Here is a 25,582-nt window from a genome sequence, read left to right on the forward strand (position 1 = left end):
CTTGAAGAGGTAAGTGTTTAAGGATTTGAAGAGATGGACTTCAGAGTAAACAATTCCTGCTTTTTAAAGAAGTTGAGGTTTGTGTCTTTGCATTCTGCTGGAGTTTTGTGTGTTTGCTGTGATGATGAGAATTAATTCCAAGCCAGGCTGATGTCCAACTGACCTGAGCCAACTTTTGTTGAGGTTTCTGAAGCATTGCACAAGAGGTTTGAAGGAGAAAGTCTGGGGACATGTGACAGTTAATCTCTTTAGCAGTAAGAATGAAGTTTAAGCATACTGTTGGAAATGTGCTCAGTTCTGTGCTACTCTTTGTTTTCATTAACAATCTCCTGCAGATTGGGAGTGTAAAGTTCTTTGCACTTCAGTCCAATTAAATCATGTTTGGAGGCTGTCAGTGGTGGGGGGAACTCCCCCCTACCCCCCCTTTTTTTTAATTGTTCAGTGAGTCTGTTGAATAATGAAAGAATTTGCCTGACAGGGTTTTGAAGTGTTTGTCGTCTTGATGAATTATTGCAGAGGTTAGACGACGATCTCTGTTGTCCAAAATGCGTTGGAATGATTCATCCAATTCCTCAGAAAGTGACAATGAAGCTCATTCAGCCTTTACGCAGACTGAGCACAACATAGTTGCAGCTTACTTAATAACAGCAGGTATGGGCGTTGGCAAATTGTTGTGTAACTTTTTAAAATAGAACTGTGGATCTGAATGCTCATTTTGTATAATAACAGCGATGGTATTTAATTTTGTATTGCACAGATGTCTGATGGCTTTTCTCTATGTTTTACTGACAAGTTAGCAAGCAGCAGGCAGACTGGAGTGTGCAGAAACATCTAAGTTTTCTGCTCTATATTTGAAGGCAGCGTTGTGTCTTGAACAATGTATTTTGTTGATATGTAATTGTAGAAGAGAGTGAGAATTAATTTCTGCCAGCTCGCAAAAGAGATATAAATAGGGCATAGCTGTCACATCTTGCATTTTTCTGTGATGTGATTGAAGCTATCTTGAGATTTCTACTGGGCCACATGTTTGTAGTAATATATGTGTAGTCTGAGGATGTGAGCGGGTGTCTGTCAGGGGGATGTAAGGGGAAGGGTTGGAATGTGACTTGGAGGGAGGGAGCTGGTCATTAATCAGAGAAGAGCAGACTCCGGTTGCAGCTGTATTTTTCACCGATGTCACATGTCAGAAAAAGCACACTGGAAAGCTTGACATCGTGCTCATTCCTTGTGACTGCAGTGGCCTTTGGCTATTACTATGGAATTATTATATTTTTTCTCTTGAAAACTTTCTCATTGTTATAACCACAGCTGCTTCAGTAATGTTTTTCTGAAGCACTGAGTTCTATAGCAATGAAATGTCAACCTACCCAAAACTGGAAATATATTGTGTTTAAAAAAAGGCTTTCTATAACTCTATTATGGAAAATTAAATCAGTTTCTAAATACGTCATTAATCGACTGTACCCTACATTTTCTATGTTATAATTAGCTTTAGAATATTTTAAAATGTTAATGTACTTTAGGTTTTATGAAATAGTGTTGCTGATGTTCACATTTTAGTTAGCATATCTGTTTGAAGCAGTAAGTATCAAATTGCCATTCTGGTAAAGAGAGTATTTTTGACTGCAAAGGCAATGATGTATTCAAGTTTTTAGAGAAATTGTTAGAACAGCTACACAGTTCAGTAAACTTGTTAAGAAGCCGTAGAGATGGATGATGGTTAAGTGTTGGAAGACTAGATACACTCGGCAGTACTACTGCACTGTTTGCGGGTAGCTGGATCTATTAGGTGCTGCAATTATGTATGATACTTGTTATATTTTAGTTAAAAATTATTACATTGTATGTAACAAGGCAGGCTTTTTTTCCAGATAGTGTTAGGGATCAAAGCTTTCATAGGTGATCAATGGGGATTACCCAGAATTCACCCAGCACTTCTTAATCTTGCATGGAAATTAATGTCTTTTTTTAAAAAAAAAAGTTAGATTACTTTTGATCTGTTTTGTTGTTTGGGGTTTTTTGATGGTTTTTACTTTTTTTTTACCTTCTTATAATTGGGAGAGTCTGGTAAATCTTTCACATGTAGCTTGGACTTTGCTTTCTTAATGAGGAATGTTTTTGACAGTGAGGTCTATAACATCTTTGAAAGTGTGATTGATTGCTTTGCAAATGCCTTACCACGGCTAATCTCACATTTGGAAAATTTAAGCTGTGTTAATAAGCAGATGTCTAAGAATTAGAATGAAGTACAGGAGGAGTGTTCATCATGATGTTGCTTTTTAAAAGGTTTGAATACTTCTCTCTTTTGCATATAATTGCTTTGTTTTCTAGGAGGAAGTAATTGTTAAGCATTGCTTTCTACACAGTAGTCAGTGTATTAGATTTAGCAATGACAACAGGGATACTGAGGCTGCAGGAGGCAATACTGTCTCATGGATATCCTTCAGCTTATAATGGTGCAATGCTATGATATGATTTTAAAATGCTAACTGGAAAAGTAAATTCCATGTTATACACAGACCTGTCCTTCATTGTTTTGATGTTAGTACCCATCTTGCTTAACTTTGTCTTGCTTAAGTCTGTTAGGGCTTGTATTTGCATTTGGTCTGCCTTTAGTTTTCATTGTTTCCCTGGGAAGAAGGAAAAGAAGAAATTCTGCTGTTCTTGATCAGGTCATGAGGTTTTTATCTTCATAAAGCTACAAGGTTTAATTAAAGAAATATGGGAATAGTTGTCTAAGCCTAAGATGTTTCACAGGCCAAGTGGCAGCGCCCATGTGCTTTTTCTGAATCACATGGGTTTGTCCCAGCTGATGATTTCAGGTTGCTGAAAGTCTTGGGCTTGATTTGCACTCCCTGCCCTCTAAGAAATAATAGAATCATAGAGCCATTTAGGTTGGAAAGGACTTTTAAGATCACTGAGTCCAACCATAAACCTAACCCTGCCAACTCCACCACTAAACCGTGTCCCTAAGTGCCACATCGACATCTCTTTTAAAATTTCCAGGGATATTTCCTCAGCCACTTCCCTGGGCAGCCTGTTCCAATGCTTGACAACCCTTTAAGTGGAAAAAGTTTTTCCTAATATCCAACCTAAACCTCCCCTGGTGCAACTTGAAGCTGTTTCCTCTCATTCTATCACTTGTTACTTGGGAAAAGATACCGACCCCCACCTCACTACATCCTGCTTTCAGGTAGTTGTAGAGAGTGACAGGGTCTCCACTCAGCCTTCTCTTCTCCAGGCTAAACAGCCCCAGTTCCCTCAGCCATTCCTAGTAAGACTTGCTCTGTAGTCCCTTCACCAGCTTTGTTGCTCTGCTAATGGGCAGTACTTGACTGCTGCCTGGAGGAACTTTGTTTTTCTACTTGACCTGATTCTCAGAAACAGGGAAGAGAGCATTTATTGGATCTACATGTTTTCTCTCACCTTGTTCATTTACAGCTCCCGAGAACATTTTTTTTTATTATATTATTGATTTGTTTCAGTGGTGCTAAAATTTTTAATTAATACAGGCTTGGCAATTTCCACTTTCTCTTTGGTTTGGTTCGCTCCCCTCTTCTTTTTAAGATTGGGCTCTGAAGCACTAAATGTAAATGTGTCTAGCAGGATCCTTCCTTTGCCCTAAGGGTATGAGTTTTCAGTCCTGTTGTATTTCTGATTTCATTCTTGGTAGCTGTAATATCTGTTAAAACATGCCTCATAAGAAGCCTGTACTGGTTTATAAACTTGTAATTCTGTTTTGCTTCCTCTCCCTGAAGAGATGGCATACTACTTGTCAACAGGAGAGCTGACAGACCTGGCACTGTGAGTGCTTTTACTGTGGTGCTTGTTTCAGATCAGACTCCCAGTTCCCTGCTTTTGTCCTTTTTTAGGGGCTTATAGCATCACAGTGGCAAATTCCTGAAATGTGTGAGTATATGAATATGATGACTGATGGCATCTATGTGGTTATGCGCCTCCAACATCATCTGTAATGTAATTTTTATGTACTAGGCAAAGACTTGCACTTGGGAACAGACATACTTGGTGATTTTAAAAGGGAATGGAGAAAGAGATAGCCAAGAATTAATTTCAGTTTTACCTCATGAGAATTTGAAATTACTGAATCTGTAACATAGGAGATTGCTACTGATTAATAAAAAGTTGCAGTGAAACTCCTTATGTGAGATTTAGGTATAATAAAACAGATACCAATTTACATAAATGAAATGGAGAAACTCCATTTAAAAGCTGAAGAGTTAGTGTTGTCCCTAGTGTCCATTATCCAAAGTATCATCTTGTTATATTTTTATATATGTTATTATGATTACACTGGCTTTCCTTCTGCCCTTTTTCATATCTGTCATGGTATTAATGTAGCTTTTGCTGAGCATAGTGGTTCAGATGGTATTTCTGATATATATTTGACTCTAGAAATATCTGCCTCAGTTTGATGCACTGATGAGTGTGCTGGTATTTATAAATCTATGGATTGTGTCCTTGTGGACTGCCAACGATGAAGTCCACAAGACTTCCCTTGATTTGAAGGAATTTCCATATGGATACCAGTTGAAGACTTCAAAAGTGCTTGAAACTGTTTCTTGTCTCCAGGTTTTCTAACCTTGCTGATTTGAGGTTATTGTTTGAATTGCAGCATGTTCATAGTCTGACTATAGTCAGACTATAGTCTGATACTAGAGATTTTTAACTCTGTGCTGCAGCATTGACAGTCACAGAGGTGGAAGAACGTTGTGTGATACTTAAAAACCTTATTGTCCTTTTCACAGAGGCATGTCAGCAAAAACTAAGCTCTGTGTGTCAGGTTCTTGGTGGAGCCAAAAAGAAGCAGAAATCCCATCAGTGCTGGTATTTGTAAGTTTAGGATTTTGTTCAGTGGTACTGTAACAGCTGTGCTGGACTTAGAAATCTATGAACAACTTAAAAATTCCTGTTATTATTTACAAGCTTGTTTTTTCTTAATGACTGTGTTTGCTTGAACATGTTGGAATTCTCCATTTTATTGATAAGGGCTGTGAGTCTTTCTCTGCTGAGGTGCAAGGGGGAGTTTTTAACCTTATTAGCTGTTTATTAATAGCTTGTATTAATAGTGGGTTAGTAAAAGTTTAGAGGATGGGAGTTTGCTCCGGATATCTCTGCAACAGGCTAGAGTATCAAGATAATAAAACCACAACAAAAAAGTGGGAATACCATGTAAACTCACTCTGAGAGCCACACAGTAGAATTTGGCTAGGAGGGAGGAATAACAGGGGAAAAGGAGGATCCAGAGGTTTTAATATAGGTCACCAGCATAAGAAAAATCTTGCTGATGCACAGGATCCTGAAGAGTGTCCTGGCCACCCTGAAGAGCATTAAGCCCAAATGTTTGAGTCATGCCAGACCAAAAGGCTTAAAAATACACAGGGTAGCGAGGCAGGAGCAAGTTCAGTGCAGAGCTGGACTTTGACCATGGCTATGACGCAGCCCCAGAGCTTATCAGGTGAAGGGAAGTAGCTCTGGTGCAGGCTGAGCCGTGCTGCTATAGCAGGCTGTGTAGATCATCCGAACTGCTTGACAAGGCTTAGAAAACACAATTTGCAGCAACCTGAGCCAACTCTGATGCTTGAAAATAAATGAGACCTCATGAGCAGAGAAGGAGAGGTGGTGTTGCTAGGGTAGTGGTAGCAAAGTCAAAGCTTCCGTGTATTTATTTGCCCACGATTATTTTTTGAATGCACAGTGAAAACTCTCTGCTGAGAAAGGAAGATCTCAGGTGGTGACAGGGGCCTACTGCTAGATGAGGTGGTTTTTTTGACCTGCATTCTTTTTTGCTGTGGAATACCACACTGTATGTGGTGGCTGGAGTGTTTGAATTGTAATCCTAGGTGCTTTTGGATTTCTGCTCTACTTGTCATTGCATCAGAAGTCTCAGGCTCAGAAAGACATTCTGCTTTTGGCCCTTACTGAATCCAAGTGACAGTAACCTAATTGGAAAAGCTTTTCTCTCCTTTTCAGGTGTTTATCCTCTGCAAAACTGTGCTTAACTGAAAATAAAACTTCTTTAGGACTTAGATATTACAATAGACTTCATTCTTTTCTGCATATACATTACTGGCTGTTGTGTATCTTTTGTAAAGTTTCCTTTTCTCTGTTTTTACAGGAGTGATAAGCATTTTCAGTAACATTGTTGTGTTAGGCATCTTTGTTAAGTACAAAGAGCTTCGGACGGCAACCAATGCAATTATTATCAACTTGGCTTTTACTGACATTGGTGTTAGTGGCATTGGTTACCCCATGTCTGCTGCCTCAGACCTGCATGGAAGCTGGAAATTTGGATATACTGGATGCCAGGTATTGCAATTTAGTCCAAGAGAAAGTTTTGAGCACTTAAAAGCAAACTGAGAAGTAAGTAGTAGCTCTAGCTGATATTATTTCTTTTAAGAGATAAGTTGGAGATGCAAAATTTTACCCTAGACCTGAAGCTGATGTTCTGTAATGTCAACAATTTCTGGGTATAGGTTTCTGTGTGAATTTCATTCCAAATCTATAATCTGAAAACATTAAAGTGTAACCTTATATTTATCAAGTAGAGACTTTAAAATACCTTTAAGAAGGCTTAGGAAATGAAATCACCAAATGAAGATGGTTATAATAGCACATGCATGTTTGATAACTTTTTTCATAGTTAAAGATTTTGGATGTGGCTACTGTTTTGGTGATAAGCCTGACAGATATTAATGTGTTCTGCTTGGCAAATACGTGCTCTTTTGGATGGGGCTATTAGGGTATCCAAAATGAAGGCCTGTAAGGCTATTGGTCTCTAGTAAAGATTTAGCCTAGTTTTAATATCAGTCTATTTATCAAAATAGGCCGACGGAAAAATTATACTTCCATTTTAGAGAGATGGTGCCCTTTTCTCACTGTGTACTGTGATTGAAATCCACTTTTAAAAAGACTTATTTCTTAAGTGCACAGGAAAATGAGTAGTATTGTGTTTTTAGCATACACTGAAAATGTGACTCAAGGGAAATCTTAGCAACACTATACATTTTGGACCTTTATATAACGAATGTTTCTAGAAATGTGACATGCCTGAGTATAGAGCTATTTCAAGCTCAAAATTCAGTTGCTGTTTGACAGGAAGCCTCACTTTTAACATCTTTGGATCTACACTGACTTGTAGTGAGTTGAAGTTGATGTGAAATCTCACTACCAAAGCTTTGGGAATTAAGATCTCTTGAAGCACAACTCATGTCAAGTTAAACCAAATGAATCCCATGAACTGAGATGGCTGAATGTCATGTGGTTCTATCATAACTGCTGATGGCATCTGATTTGGTACGGGACTCTGTATTTCTGGTGTGCCAGTGGTAACACAGCCCTCCCAGTCATCCTTCCTGGTCAGGCTGCCTGTGGGATAACTGTGCAGATGCATTTGGAGCGTGTTGGGATTGCAGCATATGTCACCCTGTGCAGTAGATCTGACACATGTAAAAATGGGGGCTCCTGGGGAAAATCAGTGTAAAATATTTGTGAAATAAGTGTAGTTATACAACAAAGGAAATAATGGCAATTCAGGACCTTGCATTCTGAAATGTTTAATTTTAAATGAGACAGCTCCAAGTTGCCTGCATTGAATTAGTCCCTTCAGTACCTTGCCTTATGGAAGAGAACACTGAATGAATGTAATGTATCATCATGCCTTCAGTTCAGTCCACAAACTTATGCTTGTATCTTTGAAAGATTTCTCACAAGGTTTTTGTTTGTTTGTTTGTTTTCATTTCAGATCTATGCTGCCTTAAATATATTTTTTGGGATGGCAAGTATTGGTTTGCTCACTGTTGTTGCAGTTGACCGTTATCTGACAATCTGCAGGCCTGATATAGGTACTGTAATTATGGTCAAGAATTGTTCACTGTTGATCTTCTATGAAATAAGAGTCTTTTGTATTGATTTCTGATTAATGACTCCATAATTACAATGCTGGGCATAATTTGAATTTAGGACATGATCCTACAGTACTTGGTTATCTAGTTGGCATGGATGGTACGGCTTGTTAAAGTGAAAATTTCACAATTAGGTTGTTATTCTGTTTATAAGTTGTATTTTTATGGCTGTTTCCAGTCTTTAGAGGACCACATCCATATACAGAATAACATGAAAAGCATCTAGATGTAGGAAGTTTTGATCTGGTCAAGTGGGTGTGTGCCTCTAGTGTTGTGTTAGGACTGTACTGGGTATTTTTCTCTTGTCTCCGTTACAGCTGTATTGTAACAGTCCATTCCTCCCCCTGCAGTCATGCACCAATGTACTTGAATGTGCTGTTGTGTAATAAGCTTTTTGGCATGGGGTTAGGATCAGGTATTGCCTGTATGCTCTGAGTTGCAATGGGTGATAGTATTTAAGTGGTGTTTAAGGCTGGAAAGCTTGAGTTGTCTTTCAGCAGTATGAAACAGGTATGCTCCAGTGTTTAGGAGTGTAGGCCTCTGAAAGGATCATTATTAACCTGGTATGTGCTTGCTGGAAGCCACTTGTTCAAGTTCAGCACTTGAAGGAAAGAAGCAAAAGATGACAGCAGTTTGTGACCGTGTGTGCTTGGCCACAGGAAGAAGAATGACTGCCCGTACCTATGCTGCTCTAATCCTTGCTGCTTGGATAAATGCAGTCTTTTGGGCTTCCATGCCTACTGTAGGCTGGGCTAGCTACGCTCCGGATCCCACTGGAGCAACGTGCACAGTAAATTGGAGGAAAAATGATGCGTAAGACACCCCTTCGCTCCTTCTTTTAAATTTGCTGTCTCATTGAAGGCTAAGATTATTATACTCACCCCTTTATGAGCATAACTTCTTATTTCTGATGTATGAAGACTAATTTATAAAAATAATGGAAATAATATAGAGTAAATCTAGAAATAACAGGAATTAAGTCATTCTTGAAAACTGCAAGACTTGTAGTTGTTAATAAAAAAATTAAAGCTGAAGAAAATTTTCCTCATTCTTTAAAAGCTTGCTTTAAAATTTCATAATAAAATCAAAATATCAAATTCTTTACTCATTTTTCCTGGATGACTATTTGCAAGTTACTGTGTTTTGTTTTTCTGTCTTATCAGGTCCTTTATTTCCTACACAATGAGTGTAATTGCTGTTAATTTTGTTGTACCCTTAACAGTCATGTTTTACTGTTATTACAATGTTTCCCGGACAATGAAACAATATGCCAGCAGTAACTGCCTGGAGAGCATCAACGTAGATTGGTCTGACCAAGTAGATGTGACAAAGGTATGGTAAATGAGGACATGTTTTGTTTTAAGCGTGTTCTTTTGTGTTAAAGGAATGGTGCAGCCTTTTAAGCATTTCTGTTTCCTACATTCCCTGTTTTCCTTTCATACTAAATATTAACTGAAATTTAGCTTCCTGAGCTGTGTGATTTCGATTCCTTGTTCTTTTCAGTCTGTTGAACTTATCTCTTTCTTATGTAAAGAGTAGCAAATGTGAGTTATGGCATAAAATTATATATCCTGCCTGGAAGGTTGACATTCTTTTAATGTATATAAGTCTTTGAGATAAAGCTTGAAGTTCACTAGCTCCTTTGATTTTTATGTAAAGATATGATTTATGGTTGGGCATGATAAAAAAAGTGAAAGAGAATTGAACAGAAGACTATGTACCTATGCTTTTGAATTACTTATCAATGCAAACTTAACATTCTTTGGAAAACTTTCTCATTGTCAAATTCTGAAAATTGATATTTTTATGTAAAAATAATAATTTTAACATTTTGCTCTTCTGAGGTACTTTCAGAATGCTTGAAACTGAGGATTCAGTTATAAATTTAGACTCACATTTCTGAAGAAAGTGCATTTTTCCTGTTTTCGCAGTTGAAGACACTGAGTTTTTTTTAAAAAAAAAGAAATAAAAAGATTGAAGCTTTGGCGTTAAGTAGTATCCTTCTTTAGAGCTGGACTGCTTGCTTTCTCACAAATTAACATCTTCTAAGCTTTCTACACACCAAACAAACTTGTAAACAAAAGGGTTCTTTCTTTACACTGTTATCAATAGGTATTGCATTTGTATTTAAATGGAGAATTTCTGTGGACAGAAGTTCATACAAAGTAGCCATTTACTGTTGTTTCCCATTTTGTTCATCACTGAAGGACTGGATAAGGGTATAGCTAAACAACATTAGAGAATTCTTTATGTACAAAGAACCTTGTAGTTTTGTTTTTCTAGTGATGTGTTTTGTCCTCTTGATTAATCTGAAATTTCCATTCCAGTTTCCATTTCTGATTCATGACCCTGACAAAAGCCAGAAAAGCCTGTCCTGGTTGATTCCTCTCCTGCACTCCCACTACCCTTACTTTGTTGCTGTTCAGTTCTGTGACGTGGTGTGTTCTGGGGGGTGAGCCCCAACAAGCCCAGATTGTTCTCTCTGACAGGCAGGTAGAGAAGAAATGACTGCTCACATGCCTCCTCAGTATGATGCTTGAACATGGCTATCGTGCTTCATTAGACCAAGCAGATGCTTCTGGGTTCCTTAAGGATATGGATTGAGCCTTTGTGTCGTAGAACATTTACTTTCTTTTATTTAACTGTACCATAATTAAGCCTTATAAAACAATTTTATTAACAGCATTATTAAATATTTGGCTTAGATTTTTCTTTCTGTTCATACTTACTGTTTGTAGTAGCATCCCAGAGTGATCTGTTATAGTGGTCATAATTAATGTGTGAAATTCTTTGGCCATTTCAACTTCCTGTGAACAGATTAATATAATCAGTAGTGCTGACTGTGAAGGAAGATTGTACATAATGGAATAACAGCGTACCAAAATACATGGCAGTGTGATGTGCTATTAAATCCCCAAAGTGAGATTTCATTATAACCTGTCAAAATTTGTCATATGTGCTTGTTTACATTTTGTTGTTTTTCTGGATAGCTCTATATTTACACAGGTGCATGTCTTTTTGAGGTTAGGTTGTGACATCTTCATCTTCAGTTATGTATCTGTTCCTCTTGTTTTACAGATGTCTGTTGTGATGATTATAATGTTCTTGGTGGCATGGTCTCCGTATTCTATTGTGTGTTTATGGTCTTCCTTTGGAGACCCAAAGAAAATTTCTCCTGCAATGGCCATCATAGCTCCTCTGTTTGCAAAATCTTCCACATTCTACAATCCCTGCATTTATGTCATTGCAAACAAAAAGTAAGTGTTCCTAATTTAGTACCAGTTTACTTCATGATTTTAAATTATCATCTAACGGAAGGATCATCTGCAAAAGATGTCAAATCTAGTAGCAAAGAGATCAAAGGGTAAGTCATTGTTGATTTTGGTTGAAATGGTTTTAATTGTCATCAGAACACAAGGAATTGATAAAGATTTTTGAGAACACATTAATGAAACTTTTGTAAGACAGTTTTGAAAGCCCTTTTGTGCTTTCTCAGAGGGACTCATTACAGAATTTGGATTGCATCAGCAGTAGACTGGTTTTAATGACTGGCCAAAATGTATGGTGGCTTAGTGACATGTAACTTCTGTAGATTTCTTTGCTTGATTTGGGATGTGTCATAAATCTGACTGATTAGGATGGAGTGACGTTTTAGTTAAAATAAATATGCTAAGCCTCTTCTTCTGTTTTGATCAAACATATCAAATGCTCTAACCAAGCCAGTGCCTCTGACTAAGAACACGTTTTTTTAAAGAGGCATCCTTCCTTTCTCTACTGCCAAACTAGAATCAGAGCCTGTGATCTCTGTCTTGGTGAACTTACCTGATCCTGCTGAGTCAATGAAACAAGACCTCATTTTTCCCCCCATTCTGTAAATTTATCTTTGTTGTGGCTATACCCTGTCCTGGGGTAAGCAAAAGCCGCTGTGACCCCTGTTGTAGAAAAAACACTGAACTTACCTGAGTTATTCCTGTACATGGAAGTGAAAAAGAATCGGGTCCTTTAAAATTCAAAATACACTTTTTTACTTTAACTAAAATTGAAAACTGTAGTAATACTTAAGGCCAGTTTACCCACTTTTTTCTTTGTATTTGGTTCTCTAGCTAATGATCTTTCTGCTTTCTCTTTCTTGTCCTTTGCAGGTTTCGGAGGGCAATCCTGGCAATGGTGCGATGTCAGACAAGACAAGAGATAACTATAAACAATGCCTTGCCCATGAGTGTATCTCAAAGTGGACTGACATCATAGAACTCGTCATTTGCCTGCGTACATTACATGGAAAGAAGTGAAATCTGGATTAAAGTTAATAAATTTTCTGAACTATTAATCTTTTGGAATAATAATCTGCCCCAGCCAGCTGTTTTCTGTTAATCACAGCAATCTTTTAGATTAGATTAAGAAGACAAAAAACCAAAACCCACTAAGTCTTTAGTTTTTGAGAGTGAGGTTTATTGGCCCAATATGCCTTTCCCAAACAAAAAAGGCTAATGAAGTGGTCACTGTGACTCTTACAGGGTGGGACAAGGTGACACAGGGGCAGGGAGAGGCTGAAGCAGGAAGTGTGTAGGTTCAGTAACATAGGTTTTGCACCTCTAATTCCTTTCGTGAATTACTTTCCCTCAGCTTCCCTTGAAAGTTTTCCAGACTTGAAGTATTTGGCGATTCTCCCTGTGTGTATATGGAGTGTCCATGTTGATACACTTTGCAAAATTCTGTTTTTGTGAATATGTTAAGATATCAGAATATCTAGCCAAACCCTATATAACCTGTTATCAGCTTTTAGGCTTTTGATGGAGTTTCAGGATATTTAATGTATTTTTAAAGTTTGGACTCACACAACCAAATGAATTTGTAGGAAAAACAGCTTTTGTTCTAGTAGTAGTAGGTTTGTAGTACTTGTGACTGAACAGCAAATCCTGAAAATGAGATAAAATACACCCTAAAGCTTGACTCTTAGGAGGCACATAAAACTGAGTAAATATTTATGGTAATTTCTCTTAGCTTTTAAGTCACTAGCATGGTTATATAGGTCTGTTGTGTAATTAAAAAAAAATAGCTTTGGCGATGTGAGCAATGGATTTATTAAGGATGGAAAAAGATGACTGTGTATAGATTTATTTATGAACGGTACTATATGCATTCTTGCTGATTCTCAGATTTTGAGAATAAATATCTTCTATTATTATGTATGCATGCATCTGAAGTTTGGCTTTGCAATGTGCAACTTATTTAAAATATTTTTTTAATGAAAACTTGTTTTTAAAAAGCTCTGGAATCTAGGTTTCTTATTAATTTGTAATTTTTCGTATTAAAGAAAATGCCATACAATATCCTCATGCTGTATTAGATTTCCTTCAGGAATCATGTCCACTTTATGGACAGTAGCTAATGCATTGCCTCTTAGAAGGAGCAAAGAGATATTTTATTACATACTGAACCTACAAGCTACATATTGAAATAGCCTTGAGAAGTTCTGGATATGGTTTGACACAAAGTGTGTTCTTCTGACAGAGTAAAGAATGAGCTGGTTTAACTGATCCTTTTCAGGATACATTTGAAGGTTAAGCGACTACAGATCTCGGCTAATCTGATGTAATCTGCTGTTACTAAATGGATGTCTGCATTCACATTTGTAGCACACTGCACATCAGTACCTAGGAATTAAGTTTTCAATTTTTTTCATGTCAGTTCTGCTGGGAGGAAGCCATGTATCTCTTTATTTACTTCCACCTCCTAATGAGCTTTTTTGAAGAAGTGCATGGTTTTTGTCCTTCACAATGCACTTGCGTTTACCATGGCAGAAGTGATGGCAGTGGAACAAGGTATGTATTTTATTATTTGTTATACAAGGTAATTTATAAGGAAAAGAGTTGAAGAAATTGGAAATAACATTCTCATGCATTGCAAATTAGTTCTAGCATAGTTAAAATAAAGGCATATTTTATACTGGTGTTGTATGGCTAGCAGCATTCCTGAATAGGAGCAGATGGTGATTATGGCTTTGTACTTAGCAAATAGCTACTCTAAATCTTCAGTTTTTGCAGAAGTCAATTTCTTTCTGCTCCATGATTTTCCTACTGTGGTAATGTCCTTTCTGCAAAGAGTTGTCTACTGTAAGTTGATTCTGATTTAAATAAATACAGTAGTTTCTTCTTTTTTTTTTAACCTGCAGGAAGATCATATAATTTTTGGTAATAAATAGGTTAATTTGAAATTTGATGGTCTGAGTATTGTAATGTTAATTTTGGGAGAGACTTTGTCATTCTTTCCTATTGTCACAACATATCTTAGCGTAAAGCTGCATGAGGAAAAAGTAAAATAGAGGAAGAATATAGAGGAAAGGGGAAGAAAATTACAGATAGGCTTATTGATGGGAGGGGAATCTTCAAGCTTGTCAATGTGCATACAGTGTACCCCAAAGAAACAGAATCATACTGATTCTTGAAAATGCTGACAATCCCATTTCACTAAAATCATCGGGAGCATCGGTTAGCACCTCTAAAAATGAAGTCATTTCTACATAGACTCCAGAAAAAACAGCTAGGAAGTTCTCCTTTAGAGAAATATGCTAACATTTTCAATTTTTGGTCTACTATTCTGAAAGGTAAATATAGACAAATAATTTGAATCTTCATTATGCAGAAAAATTAGAAATTAGTAATCCAATATTCTGAATTTTAGTAAACTAGATGGCATGCAGTTCCCACTTGAGATACATGTATGTATTATTCCTTATATAATGGATTCTGTTTTTCAGTTGTCAATAGAATGATGGATAGGAGATAGGGCTTACATGCTTTAGAATAAAGCAAATCTAGATTTCATGTGAAAGTATCATTGTTACTTTGTATTATTTTTCTGTTTAGAAACTCCACCTTTGTCTTTTCAGTTTTTAAATGCAGAGGACTGTCCTTGATTTGACATTCTTTATTCTGCTAGTAGTGTTGCAGAAAGTAACAGCATTTGCATTTATATTTGAAGTACAAATTTCTGATAAAGAAATGCTGATCTCTTTTCTCTTGCACCCCCACCCCAGGTCTGTGCTCTGTAATGATCCTGACATGTATGAGATCCCTGTGAATGTTCCTGTGGATACTGTAAAACTTCGTATAGAGAAAACTGTCATACGAAGGATTCCAACAGAAGCCTTTTACTACCTTGTAGATCTCAAATACCTGTGGGTAACTTACAACTGTGTAGCCAACATTGATGTCAGCAGTTTCTATAACTTGAAACAACTGCATGAGCTGCGGCTGGATGGTAATCTGCTCTCAACTTTCCCTTGGGAATCGCTGGCAGAGATGCCCAACTTACGGACTCTTGATTTACACAACAACAAAGTGACCAGCATCCCTGCTGACGCTGGCCGGTACCTGAGAAACCTCACCTACCTGGACATATCCAGCAACAAGTTGACCACCTTGCCATCAGACTTGATGGACATTTGGCCTCCCTTCTCAGAAGCTGTCCTGCCCAAGAACACAGACATTCTGGTGACCCAAAGAGTCATTTTGGGTATGTTAAACAGCCTGTCTCATTCCTTACTAAAGTGTAACTGAATGTTAAGTTGCAAGTGAGAGCATAGAGGGGTGCAGCCTAGGATTCAGGAGAGCAAGTTTTATCCAGGTCAGTCTTTTGGTTTGCTCTGTGATTATTTATTTATTTATTTATTTATTTATTTTCTGTTTGTGACAGAAAACTGTAAAATGAAGATAGTGGCCTCCATGTATGTTGTTATCTCAAGGTTATAAAACTGAATCAAAATCTACAGGATTGCGGTCTACAGGAATACAGGCCATATGGGGTATTCAGTAGCCATATAAATGCAGGGCTTCCAAAAAATGTATTTCTGGTGACAGTTCCCTCATCACTATATGTATTTGCAATCACAAGCATGTCCATTTGCAACTGTTTTTTCCCGTGGCTTACAAGCCAGACAAGTAGCTCGAGTTGATGCTCATATGAAGCCTGTGCTGCAGTGCTGCAGATAGTGTTGATGGCTCAGAAGAGGGAAACTCTGGTCTCTCCATGACTCCTGTTGAGCTGGCACTGCTCTAAATTGACTGATTATCCTGAAGTTTTTCCTAATTTACTTGTTGAATATGAGAGACGGAATAGGAATATGATTCCTACAACTTCACAGTACTTTTTATAGTATTTAAGGTAAGTACTTGAGAATAGTTTGGCCAGACTCTGATTTTTTTTTTTTCAGAATTTTATTCCAAATCTCTACTATACCATCACATCAGTTCTGTCTGTGGCTTTGTGCTTTATCTTACATGTTCTCTCCACTTCCTAGTCTTGCAGGTAGCCCCTTTATCTTCTACAGTTTCTGAACATGGCTGGCACAGCCCTATCAATCATGTTCTCTTCTGTCACTGTTAATGTATAAGTGCATGTTCTGATGTTTGTGTACTGTAGCAGGTGGAAGGGAGGAAAACCAGCTGGCTCTCCATAAACTAACTGTGGTAGTTCAGTAATCACTAGTAAAGGTCTGTCTTGCATTGTGCTGCCCAGTATTTCCAGTTTCTTGATCTAAACCACCGTTATTTGGTGTTCATTTGTTCAGCTACTTTGTTTTCACTGCAGAAGCTGCAATTGTTCAGATGAGGTTGTATATAAGTAACTTAATAGATGCAAATAGGCTGAACAAGTTCCTCACATGCATGGTAACTGTAGATTTGCTGCGTTAATAGGCTCTTGATTTATTCAGGACTAAAAAAAAAAAGCTGTAAAAGTAAGTCCAGGTCAGTAACCCTTTGCCTGTCCCCACGCTGAAGACTAAAGGAGGCAATAATGCAGGAGCTGACTGTGCTAGATCTAATCCTCCTGATGATCTCATGTGGGAGTCCCAGAGGTAATTTTCTTTTGCCTTGACTTCCAAAGCCCTCACCATTTAAAACAAAACAAAACAAAAGAAATAATAATAAAAAACACAACCCAAGAAACAAACACCAAAACACCCCAAACCAAACACACCCTTCTCTTTTCCCCTTCCCTCTGGCAACCATCTGCAGGCTTTGTTGGTGCAGGCACTTTACAGCCTTCTCTAGTCCTGGCAAACCCCCTGGTGCCAGCATTGAGATCTCTTTGGATCATTTTCATTGATGAACTACAACTGGGTTTGAACACAGTTCCTGAGAGGAACGCACGCTGGGTTCAGACAGTGCCTTGCTTCTCTATTTTTGATGTTACATATTGAGGGAGGCTCTGCGCAGTCATTATAGATATTGGATCTGAGAATGCAAAAAGCCAAGTAGCACTTTCATCGTGTTGTGTTGAGTAAATCTACCTCAGGTAAGCTGTGAAGAATTAGTTCAATTTTCCTTCATTGACATTGTACCCTTCTGATGAGTATATCGCAATGCAAACATACAGTGCTTGCTATATAAGAAATTCTATAGTGAAGAAGAAAACATCCCCTTCCTCTGGAGATCAGAAAGTGCAGTGCTTTTTGTCATGTGTTATTTTGACAAGTTTACTTAGACTCCACTAAGCGTTAGCTTTATTATCTGTATTACTGGAGCTTGTAAACTTGTAGTTATGCCACTCACACTCACTGCCAGATGCTCATCCTTGGGTTGCTGTTGATGGACTGTTAAAAAGCAGTAGTTTTTTCAGGAATTAATGGTTGATACAAATCATCAGGTTAGAAAGGTGAACTCGTGAGATGTCTTTATATTGCTCCAGCCACAGGACAGCTTATTCCATAGATATTCTCCTCCTCCTCTGAGGTGGCAATAAGCATCACAGGGGTATATGATGAGGAAGAATTTTGAAAAAGCCTGTAGCCTGTTGGTATGCAGATCCAGATGAACTGAACCTTTCTTGTTAAGGCAGTGCTTTTCTTAAAGCCTGCAGCCAGACCATTCCAGAGCCTTCTCTGGTAACCTCTTCCAGTGCTTATCTATCAGGATAGTGAGAAAGTTTCTCTTAATATCTAACCTCAATCTCCCTTACTGCAAACTAAGCTGATTACCTCTTGTCCTACATGAGACGGACATGCAAAAAACCTAATTACCATCTCTTACAGTACAATCTCTTTCATACAATTTCCTTTCCTGTTTACTGCCTTAATTAATCTTACTATTTCTTTCACTAGTTTCTTATAGACTGTTAGGTGGGGTCTTTTTGGTGTGGGGTTTTTTGGTGGTTGTTGTTTGTTGGTTTTTTTGTTTTGTTTTGTTTTGTATTTTAATTTTCTACCATAGTTACTGTTTCCCTTTGGGACACCTTTGGGTTTAAAAAAAAATTCTCTTAAACTGTGATACCCACAATTGCACACAGTGCTTGCTTTGATGCTTAGGAGTGTCCTATGTGCTCCAGCTGTTCTCTGTGGGAGCATTCAGCCTGACCTATGTGCCTACATGGAATGGCAGCTGCAGCCAGAGCTCTGCTAGGAGCTGGAACCCAGAGCAAATAAATGCTGGTTTTGTCTCATCAGGAAAACAGCAATGAGGTTCTACATAGCAAAAGCAGTTATGGCCTGAGCTGGTTTCTCTCCTAGTTCTGTCAAAACAAGACAATCACTTGTATTTAAGTAACAAGATCAGCAACAGCAAAGCCCCAAACTCAAATGTTTGTGCATATGTATTTTTTAACATCAGGAGACAATTTTATCTGCAGTGTCTTGACTGAGCATCAAGAACATTGCATGTAAGAGAAAGTTCAGGTTCCCTATGTTTACTTCAAGGACTCTTGGAGGAGCCATGGGCTATTTTTGCCGTGGGACTGGCAGGTTAGCAACTGCTTATTCCAACTCAATCTCTTTACTTGGGGGTTGGGGTTCTTTTTATTACCTCCTGCTGTATGATGTTCCTCTGTGTGAACACTATGCTAAATGAAAGAGGGTCAGGGAATGATTCCTGGCCGTATGGCCAAGTGGCTCACTCTGGCTCTCATCCACACAGTTTAGGGCCAGCTCTCTAAAGCTCACTGGCTGTTCCACACTTTATAAGATTTAGCCCTTGGTTTTTTGTGAGGTCTGCAGGTGGAATGCTGCTGTGACTCCAAAATGTAACTAAGTGGGTGGGGGGTATTTTTTCTTCAGTTCAAACTGGCTGAAGTTTAGGATGAGTGTCAGAAGGAAGGAGCCAGGCTCTTCTCAGTGATAGCCAATGACAGGACAAGGGGAAATGGGAGCAAGCTGGAGCATAGGAGGCTCAATCTGAACATGAGAAAAACCTTTTTTACTGTAAGGGTTACGGAGCACTGGAACAGGCTGCCCAGAGAGGTTGTGGGGTCTCCTCCTCTGGAGACATTCAAAACCTGCCTGGACGTGTTCCTGTGTGACCTAGTCTAGGCGATCCTGCTCTGGCAGGGGGGTTGGACTGGATGATCTTTCGAGGTCCCTTCCAACTCCTAATATTCTGTGATTCTGTGATAAGTAATGTGAGTATTGCATTGCAACCCATGGAATTGTGCTTTTGTAATATAAAGTAGCAAGAGTATGTTGTATACCTGATAGTCTGATAGGCATGGAGGATAGTTTGGAGGTGCAAAGCTTGCTGCACTTATGCTGGGGGCAAGAATGGGGTAGAGAGAACCATCCTTGGTGTGGTCTTATCCATAGACCTTTCAGGGAGCAATCCCTGGAGTGCAAACTGTCTCTGGAGCCATGTCTGGCTTTGACTTGGAGAGCACCCTTTGGAACAGTTCAAAACAAAGCTGCGGAGTGACCTGACAAGCAGTGGAAATGATTGAGGGACCAGTGTGTGAGTTCATCTGGTCCTCTCTTGGTTACCTCTGGAGCTATAGCCTAATACTTTGATCCAAATCACAGCTAAGTTTCAGCATTGACAGCTGTACAGAGATTGAAATTGCTGGCATGAATGATGGCAGTAGCATTTTCCATATGGAAAATTACATCTAGTGAATCACTGAGAGGATCAGAGGAATCCAGGATTTGATAGAGTGGCAGTTAGTTGAGATCTTCCCTCTGTTGCATGAGGAGGTGCCAAAAATTTGAAATGCTGCAGGTCCATCAGGCTCCCAGCTGTTATGCTGGGCGATTGCGTAGATGCTGCTTTTCCTCAAACTACTGCCTAGCAATTACTGTGTGTAGGAAACACTGGGACACAGTGTGTGAGGTGGGCTTTACTGTTTAGAACCATGGATCAAAAACTTTGTAACTTCAGTTGGAAGATACCCTTGGGTAGGTTGGCCCAAGCTGTGGTGAGTGAGTCTATCAGCTCAAAACTTGACTATTTCACATATTGCCATCTTACAGCAACTGAAAAGCAGTATATTATGCAAGTTATGGTCTGAGACTGGTTACTGATTTACAAAGGAAATGCCACTTGTAGCTATTTTGAATGCTAAAGTCCATATTGACATAGCATGGGGAAACCCAGCTTACTGCGAATACCGCAAAAATGTGTATGCACAGGCACATATACATTCAGATATTTGCCATTGTATATAGAAGCATACAGATAGATGTGTGAGAATAAATTTAAAATATGCTAAATCTAGAATGAAGAAATAATTTTAGTGCAATTTATAATCCACATGTAATGTTAAAATACACTACACTGCAATGCATAGATATTTATCAACATTTGTTTTGCCTTGGTTAGTATTTCTCAGGTGAACAAGCTGCCTTAATATCCTTGCAAAGTAGTCCAGGGTTTATAAAGAATTGGTGTTCCATCAGAAACATATGCCACTGGAGACTTATTTTTATTTTCTCTTCTTATGAAATTGTTTTCTTGAGGGGATTCAATCTCATTCCTTTATTAAAGCTCCCCATTTTTTCTGGTTTCTTCCTTTTTTCCTTTTTAGGTTGTTTTTTTTTTAACCTTTTCTTTATTCTTTCATGTGTTTGTTCTCACATTTACCATCTTGTAAACGCAAGCCATTAAATTTCAGAACGCCTTTTGTTGTTTGGAAACTAGGATTACATTCCCATCTCCGTTCTCTTCAATAGCTAATTGCAATATGATAAAATTTAGAATTTTAACCTTGCTTCCAACTCAGTAGTACTTTCGTCTTTCCATCTGGCAATTCACATGACTGATGACTTACAATGGCTGTGCAAGTTTACCAAAAATAATGTGAATACTGTCAGATATTGGCAAGACACGGATAAATAGAAGGGATGAGCCGTGGAGGCAAGGAAGGAACTTCTGTAGCTGTGTATATTAGATGTATTTCTATAAGTCCTGCTTCTTTAGCCAGTTTGACCAGGAAGCGTGATGGATAGGGGAGTTGAGGTGACCAACTGCAATAACTCTTTCCACTAAAGCATGGAAGTACCGAGTCTTCTGGGACTGCAGATTTCTTCTGAAGCTGAAACTAGGCCTTCAGAATGTTCTGAGATTGACAAACCTGTGTCCCAGACTGGACTAGACAACCATCCAATCTAAGGACTGTCCATCTTTGCGTCATCAATCCTTCTATTTTGTCAATTTCTGATAGTTAGTGTAACAACTTTGGGTCTTCTATGGGACACTGGCAGAATATGAAAGCCGTATATTTATTTATATCAGGAAGAACTTCCTAACTGAAAGGGTTGTTGGGCACTGGAAGAGGGAAGTGGTGGAGTCACCATCCTTGGAGGTATTTAAAAGACCTGTAGATGTGACATATAGGAACATGATTTAGTGGTGCAATTGGCAGTGTTAGTTCTACAGTTGGAGTTGATGATCTGTGATTCTATTTGAAAGGACTCTGAGCACTGCTTGTAGTTTTAGAAACAATAAAATCCCCCATGTTTTCCTGCAGTAAAGCTTGTAGAATGCACAAAGGTTTCTGAAGAAATATTTTCAGTAGTGTTCAATATAAGGAAGAATCTGCTGCCTGGTGTGTGGGATGGGAGCTGTACTGATGCTGCAAATCTGTCTTGTTTAGTGCTGTGGACCCAGATTTCCTATCCTGCTGCCTGCTTGGAGCACAGCTGCCCCACGCTTCTGTCTTCTAGATAACACACAGGCCATACTGAGGGGTCACGTGCATTTTAGCAGCATTTGTTATGGAGGAACTCTGGCAATTGAGGCCTTGTTTCAAGGGGATCCTGCCTTCCCTCTTATACCTTAGGGGAATTTAATTTTCAAATGCTCACATAGTCCCTTTTTTTTAACATAGTGAGAAAAATGGACCCCTTATAAGTAAGTGAGAATGGAAAAAAAAATTACAGGAATATTGTCTCTAACTCTCTGTAACTACAAACTAAAGCTCATGTAGTCTAAAATATAAGCACAAATAGTTACGTACATGTGCTTGATTGGGTAGAATTTTTACGAGGACAAACAGTTGATGTGCCTAGACATATGGGAAACATTCAACTAGGATCTCTTTTGCTTGTGAATACATGTGTGAGGTTTGCAGGAAAAAAAAATTGTATTTTGGAGATTATTATTTTCCTTTTTTCTAAAGAAAAGCAGTTTCCTTGATTTCTCCTTCTTCATACCAGCTGGCCATAAGTACTGAATGGATGTAAAATCTCTTATGACTGGAAGGGGTGAAATTGGATTGTGATGTCAAAGGCATGGAATCTCTTCAGGTCAAGTCCTGTTTTAAAGAGGGAGGATTAATTGGGGTTTACCACAGTTTCAACCAATCACTGCCATTGTGCTTAAAATAACCTAATCTTGATCAGGTGATAAAAGGAAGCAGTAGTCAATTATTCCTGTATTTTTTCAGGTACCGGTTTCTTCCAGAACGAAAAGCAGATTTTTTCCATTAGCTATTTTGATGATTCCTAAAAATAAACACTGAACAATATTAGCAGGTGTTTCAGGGTTTTTTCTTTTAAGTTTAGTTTAATTAATATGACATGACTGTTGCACTGATCATTAAATTCAGTAGCAAGGAGTTCTTGCACACCATTCCTCATTTCAGACTGCAAGTTCTGTTTATTGTTAATACTTAAAAAAAAAAGGTATGCCCAAAGGATAAGTCAAATGAGGAAAAATACTTGAACTCATGAGTCCTATGCTATGTGGTGTTTTATCTGGTGAAGTTGCTGTAGCTCTATGAAGGTCAGCATAGTGGGGTAATCATTACCAGCTGAGGATTTACACTTACATTCCTCAGAAATGGCTCTCTCATTCACCATAGTAAGTTCACCAAGAGAGAAGTCTCTCATTCAAGGACTTTGGAATTGAAGCAAATGTTACAGTCTCTAACAGAAGAGCAGAGAGCACTTTTGTGTGCCACCATAAAAATACTGTAGTAATAATTTTTTTCCCAGGGTCCTTCCCACTTTCCACTCTTCTGCTATTCTGTTTTGAATGTATTTCAAAAGTGGTTATATACTGATATTCTTAGAAATCTGGCTTCAGTTTAGTTTAGAGCCAGATAAGAATTTTATTGGCCTAAATCTTTTTCTCCTTAGCCTTTATCCTTTTTTTCAAGGGATAGAGATGTTGATGTAAGCTCTGAACCCTGAAATCATTATATTCTCTGCAAGCAGTGAAAAAAGGATATGAGAAGATCAAACTGTAAGAACCCAAAGAAGGACCAAGAGCAGAGGAGAGTGACAGGATGCCCAAAGAAGGATCAAGAGCAGAGGAGAGTGACAGGATGCAGTAGCCCTGAGAAGCTGTCTTTCCAGAAGGCGCAGGCAGCTGAAAATGTGTCACCAGTCTTAAGAGATCTTTTCAAAGTTTTTTTTTTCCTAGATAAATAACAAAGTTAAGCAAAGGTAGAGCTGATATATTACTGTGCTCCTGTAAACTTCTGTGAAGGTGAAGTTTAGCTTAATAAACATTCTTATCATTCTTCCTCACCTCTGCAAAAACTCCTGTACCAGTCGGCCAAACTAAAAGGACAAATTGAAAGAGCAAAGATTAACTCAGAATAGGTTCACAGTTCTCCTTGATTGTACTTGGTGATAGTTATGCATCATACTGTATTCATAATATCCATATATTGCCTGACAACATTACTATTTCTTTTCCTTCCCCTCTTCCCTCCTTTCTACAGGTTTCCAAGACAACCCTTGGTTTTGTGACTGTCGCATTTCAAAGCTAATTGAATTTTCCAAAATTGTGGACAACTCAGTTGTACTTCTTGATCCATTGATTTCATGTAGTGGACCCGAGAGCCTAGCAGGAATCATGTTCCAGAGAGCTGAGCTAGAGCAGTGTCTTAAACCATCTGTGATGACGTCGGCGACAAAGATCACTTCCCCGCTGGGAAGCAACGTTCTGCTACGCTGTGATGCGACGGGGTACCCAACACCACAGCTTACCTGGACTAGGTCAGACAATATACCAGTGAACTACACAGGTATAATTGCTCTTTTATAGGAAATGTGCTTTGAGATCATTATAATGAGTTACAAAGGACCAGGTGTTGGACCGAGCTGGCAATGGTATCCATGCAGCAGCTATTATGAAAAGCTTTCTGAACAGGTCCAACAGACTGTTCTGATTCTGGATGTGGTCTGTAATAGGAACAGTGTGCATGGAGGGGGTTATCACAGATGACGTGAGGTACATGGTTATGATTTAGCAGCAATTTATGATTTATTTAAAGTGTAAGGTATTTTGTGCAATATTTAATCAATAACTAATTTTATATTTACAAGATGAGTAAAATAATAGATTATAATTAAAACAGACTACAGAAACAGATTTCAGAATGACAAGATTCAAGCTAATTTACTGTAAGTTATCCTAAATCAAAATATATGTGTATATGTATACATACAAAGCATGTAAATAAATAAAACATGTGTACCTCACTCCACCCATGAGAGGGGGAAATGAATGCAACGGGGGAAGGATAAAAGCAAATGGAGATTGGGATAGTTGGGCTCTAACTCAGAAGCTGAAAAGCAGTAAGGAGAATTTGTTACTGGAATCTCCATTTTGATTCAGAATGTTAATGTTAATAAAGCAAGTGAGGCTATAACTGAGCCACTCAAAACTCAGCATTTTAAACATCAGATTTTCCAAATGAATGTTTTCCAAGTAATTTGCAAATGTTTATTGTTTATTTGCAACACCCATCTTGAATGCTAAAGAGGCTGTGATTTCGTGATACCATTCTAGCTGCTATGATAGATATTTATGCATTAACTGAAATATAAAAAAATGTTTCTTGCTAATGCCAAGTAGTTAGTAGTTATCTTAAATTGTACGTCTGAAGAACGTAATAGTCCAAAATTCTGAAATGTATTAAGACAAATGTAATTTCCAAAAATGTTTTGTGTCACACTAGCATGTGTTCAGTGTCACTTGAAGTCACATAGAAATGTATTTCCTAGTCACTTAGCAGCTTTAAGACATGTGATTTTTCTTTAGTTGGTTTTGTTTCACTTAGTGAAACTGCAAATTTTATTATAATTCCTCCAGAAATTAAATTCCATTTTGTCTCAATCTGAGCACTTTTCTGCAATAACATAATATGGCAGGGAGTTCCACAGTTTGCGGAGGGGTTGGTTTGGGGGTTTTCTGGGGGGTTCTTTTTGTTTGTTTGTTTTCTAAGAAGTTTAGTACATGTGATTCCTTCTGGCAGAAATAACTTAAGGGAAGAAGTAGTCTACTGATGTTTGCTTTCTCTTTAGCTCCCTTTCATAATGTTTTACTCTTTGCGTTTTCCTGTAGTAATTCAAGAAACACCTGGAGAGGGTGTCAGATGGTCCATAATAAGCTTGACAGGGATTTCATACAAGGATGCAGGAGAATACAGATGTAAAGCCAAGAACTTAG

At 38.2% G+C, this 25,582-nt stretch overlaps 2 protein-coding genes across 2 annotated transcripts in view; both read left to right on the forward strand.

Annotated features, from left to right (window-relative positions):
• Window positions 1–441: 441 nt before the first annotated feature.
• Window positions 442–12,314, forward strand: RRH (retinal pigment epithelium-derived rhodopsin homolog). Its single transcript, XM_010180555.1, has 7 exons — window positions 442–651; window positions 6,137–6,327; window positions 7,763–7,862; window positions 8,582–8,735; window positions 9,086–9,254; window positions 11,001–11,179; window positions 12,065–12,314. The coding sequence occupies exons 1-7, from the start codon at window positions 546–548 to the stop codon at window positions 12,168–12,170; spliced, it is 1,005 nt and encodes a 334-aa protein (XP_010178857.1). The 5' UTR covers window positions 442–545; the 3' UTR covers window positions 12,171–12,314.
• Window positions 12,315–13,628: 1,314 nt separating this feature from the next.
• Window positions 13,629–25,582, forward strand: part of LRIT3 (leucine-rich repeat, immunoglobulin-like and transmembrane domains 3) — a 12,967-nt gene continuing 1,013 nt past the window's right edge. Inside the window, exons 1-4 of the mRNA XM_010180557.1 lie at window positions 13,629–13,744; window positions 14,959–15,437; window positions 23,850–24,155; window positions 25,478–25,582. The exon at window positions 25,478–25,582 is cut by the window's right edge and continues 284 nt beyond it. Coding sequence (XP_010178859.1) covers window positions 13,629–13,744; window positions 14,959–15,437; window positions 23,850–24,155; window positions 25,478–25,582 — 1,006 coding nt within the window. The remainder of the gene's footprint in view (window positions 13,745–14,958; window positions 15,438–23,849; window positions 24,156–25,477) is intronic.

The sequence above is a fragment of the Mesitornis unicolor genome, unplaced genomic scaffold (assembly GCF_000695765.1).
Source record: "Mesitornis unicolor isolate BGI_N332 unplaced genomic scaffold, ASM69576v1 scaffold23093, whole genome shotgun sequence".
Taxonomy (NCBI): domain Eukaryota; kingdom Metazoa; phylum Chordata; class Aves; order Mesitornithiformes; family Mesitornithidae; genus Mesitornis; species Mesitornis unicolor.

Excerpts from the sequence above, each read along its gene's own strand:
- RRH (XM_010180555.1), top strand. The coding sequence starts at position 546 with ATGCGTTGGAATGATTCATCCAATTCCTCAGAAAGTGACAATGAAGCT. Across the intron at positions 8,736-9,085 it reads AATTGGAGGAAAAATGATGC|GTCCTTTATTTCCTACACAA; the intron begins GTAAGACACCCC and ends CTGTCTTATCAG. Across the intron at positions 11,180-12,064 it reads TATGTCATTGCAAACAAAAA|GTTTCGGAGGGCAATCCTGG; the intron begins GTAAGTGTTCCT and ends TGTCCTTTGCAG.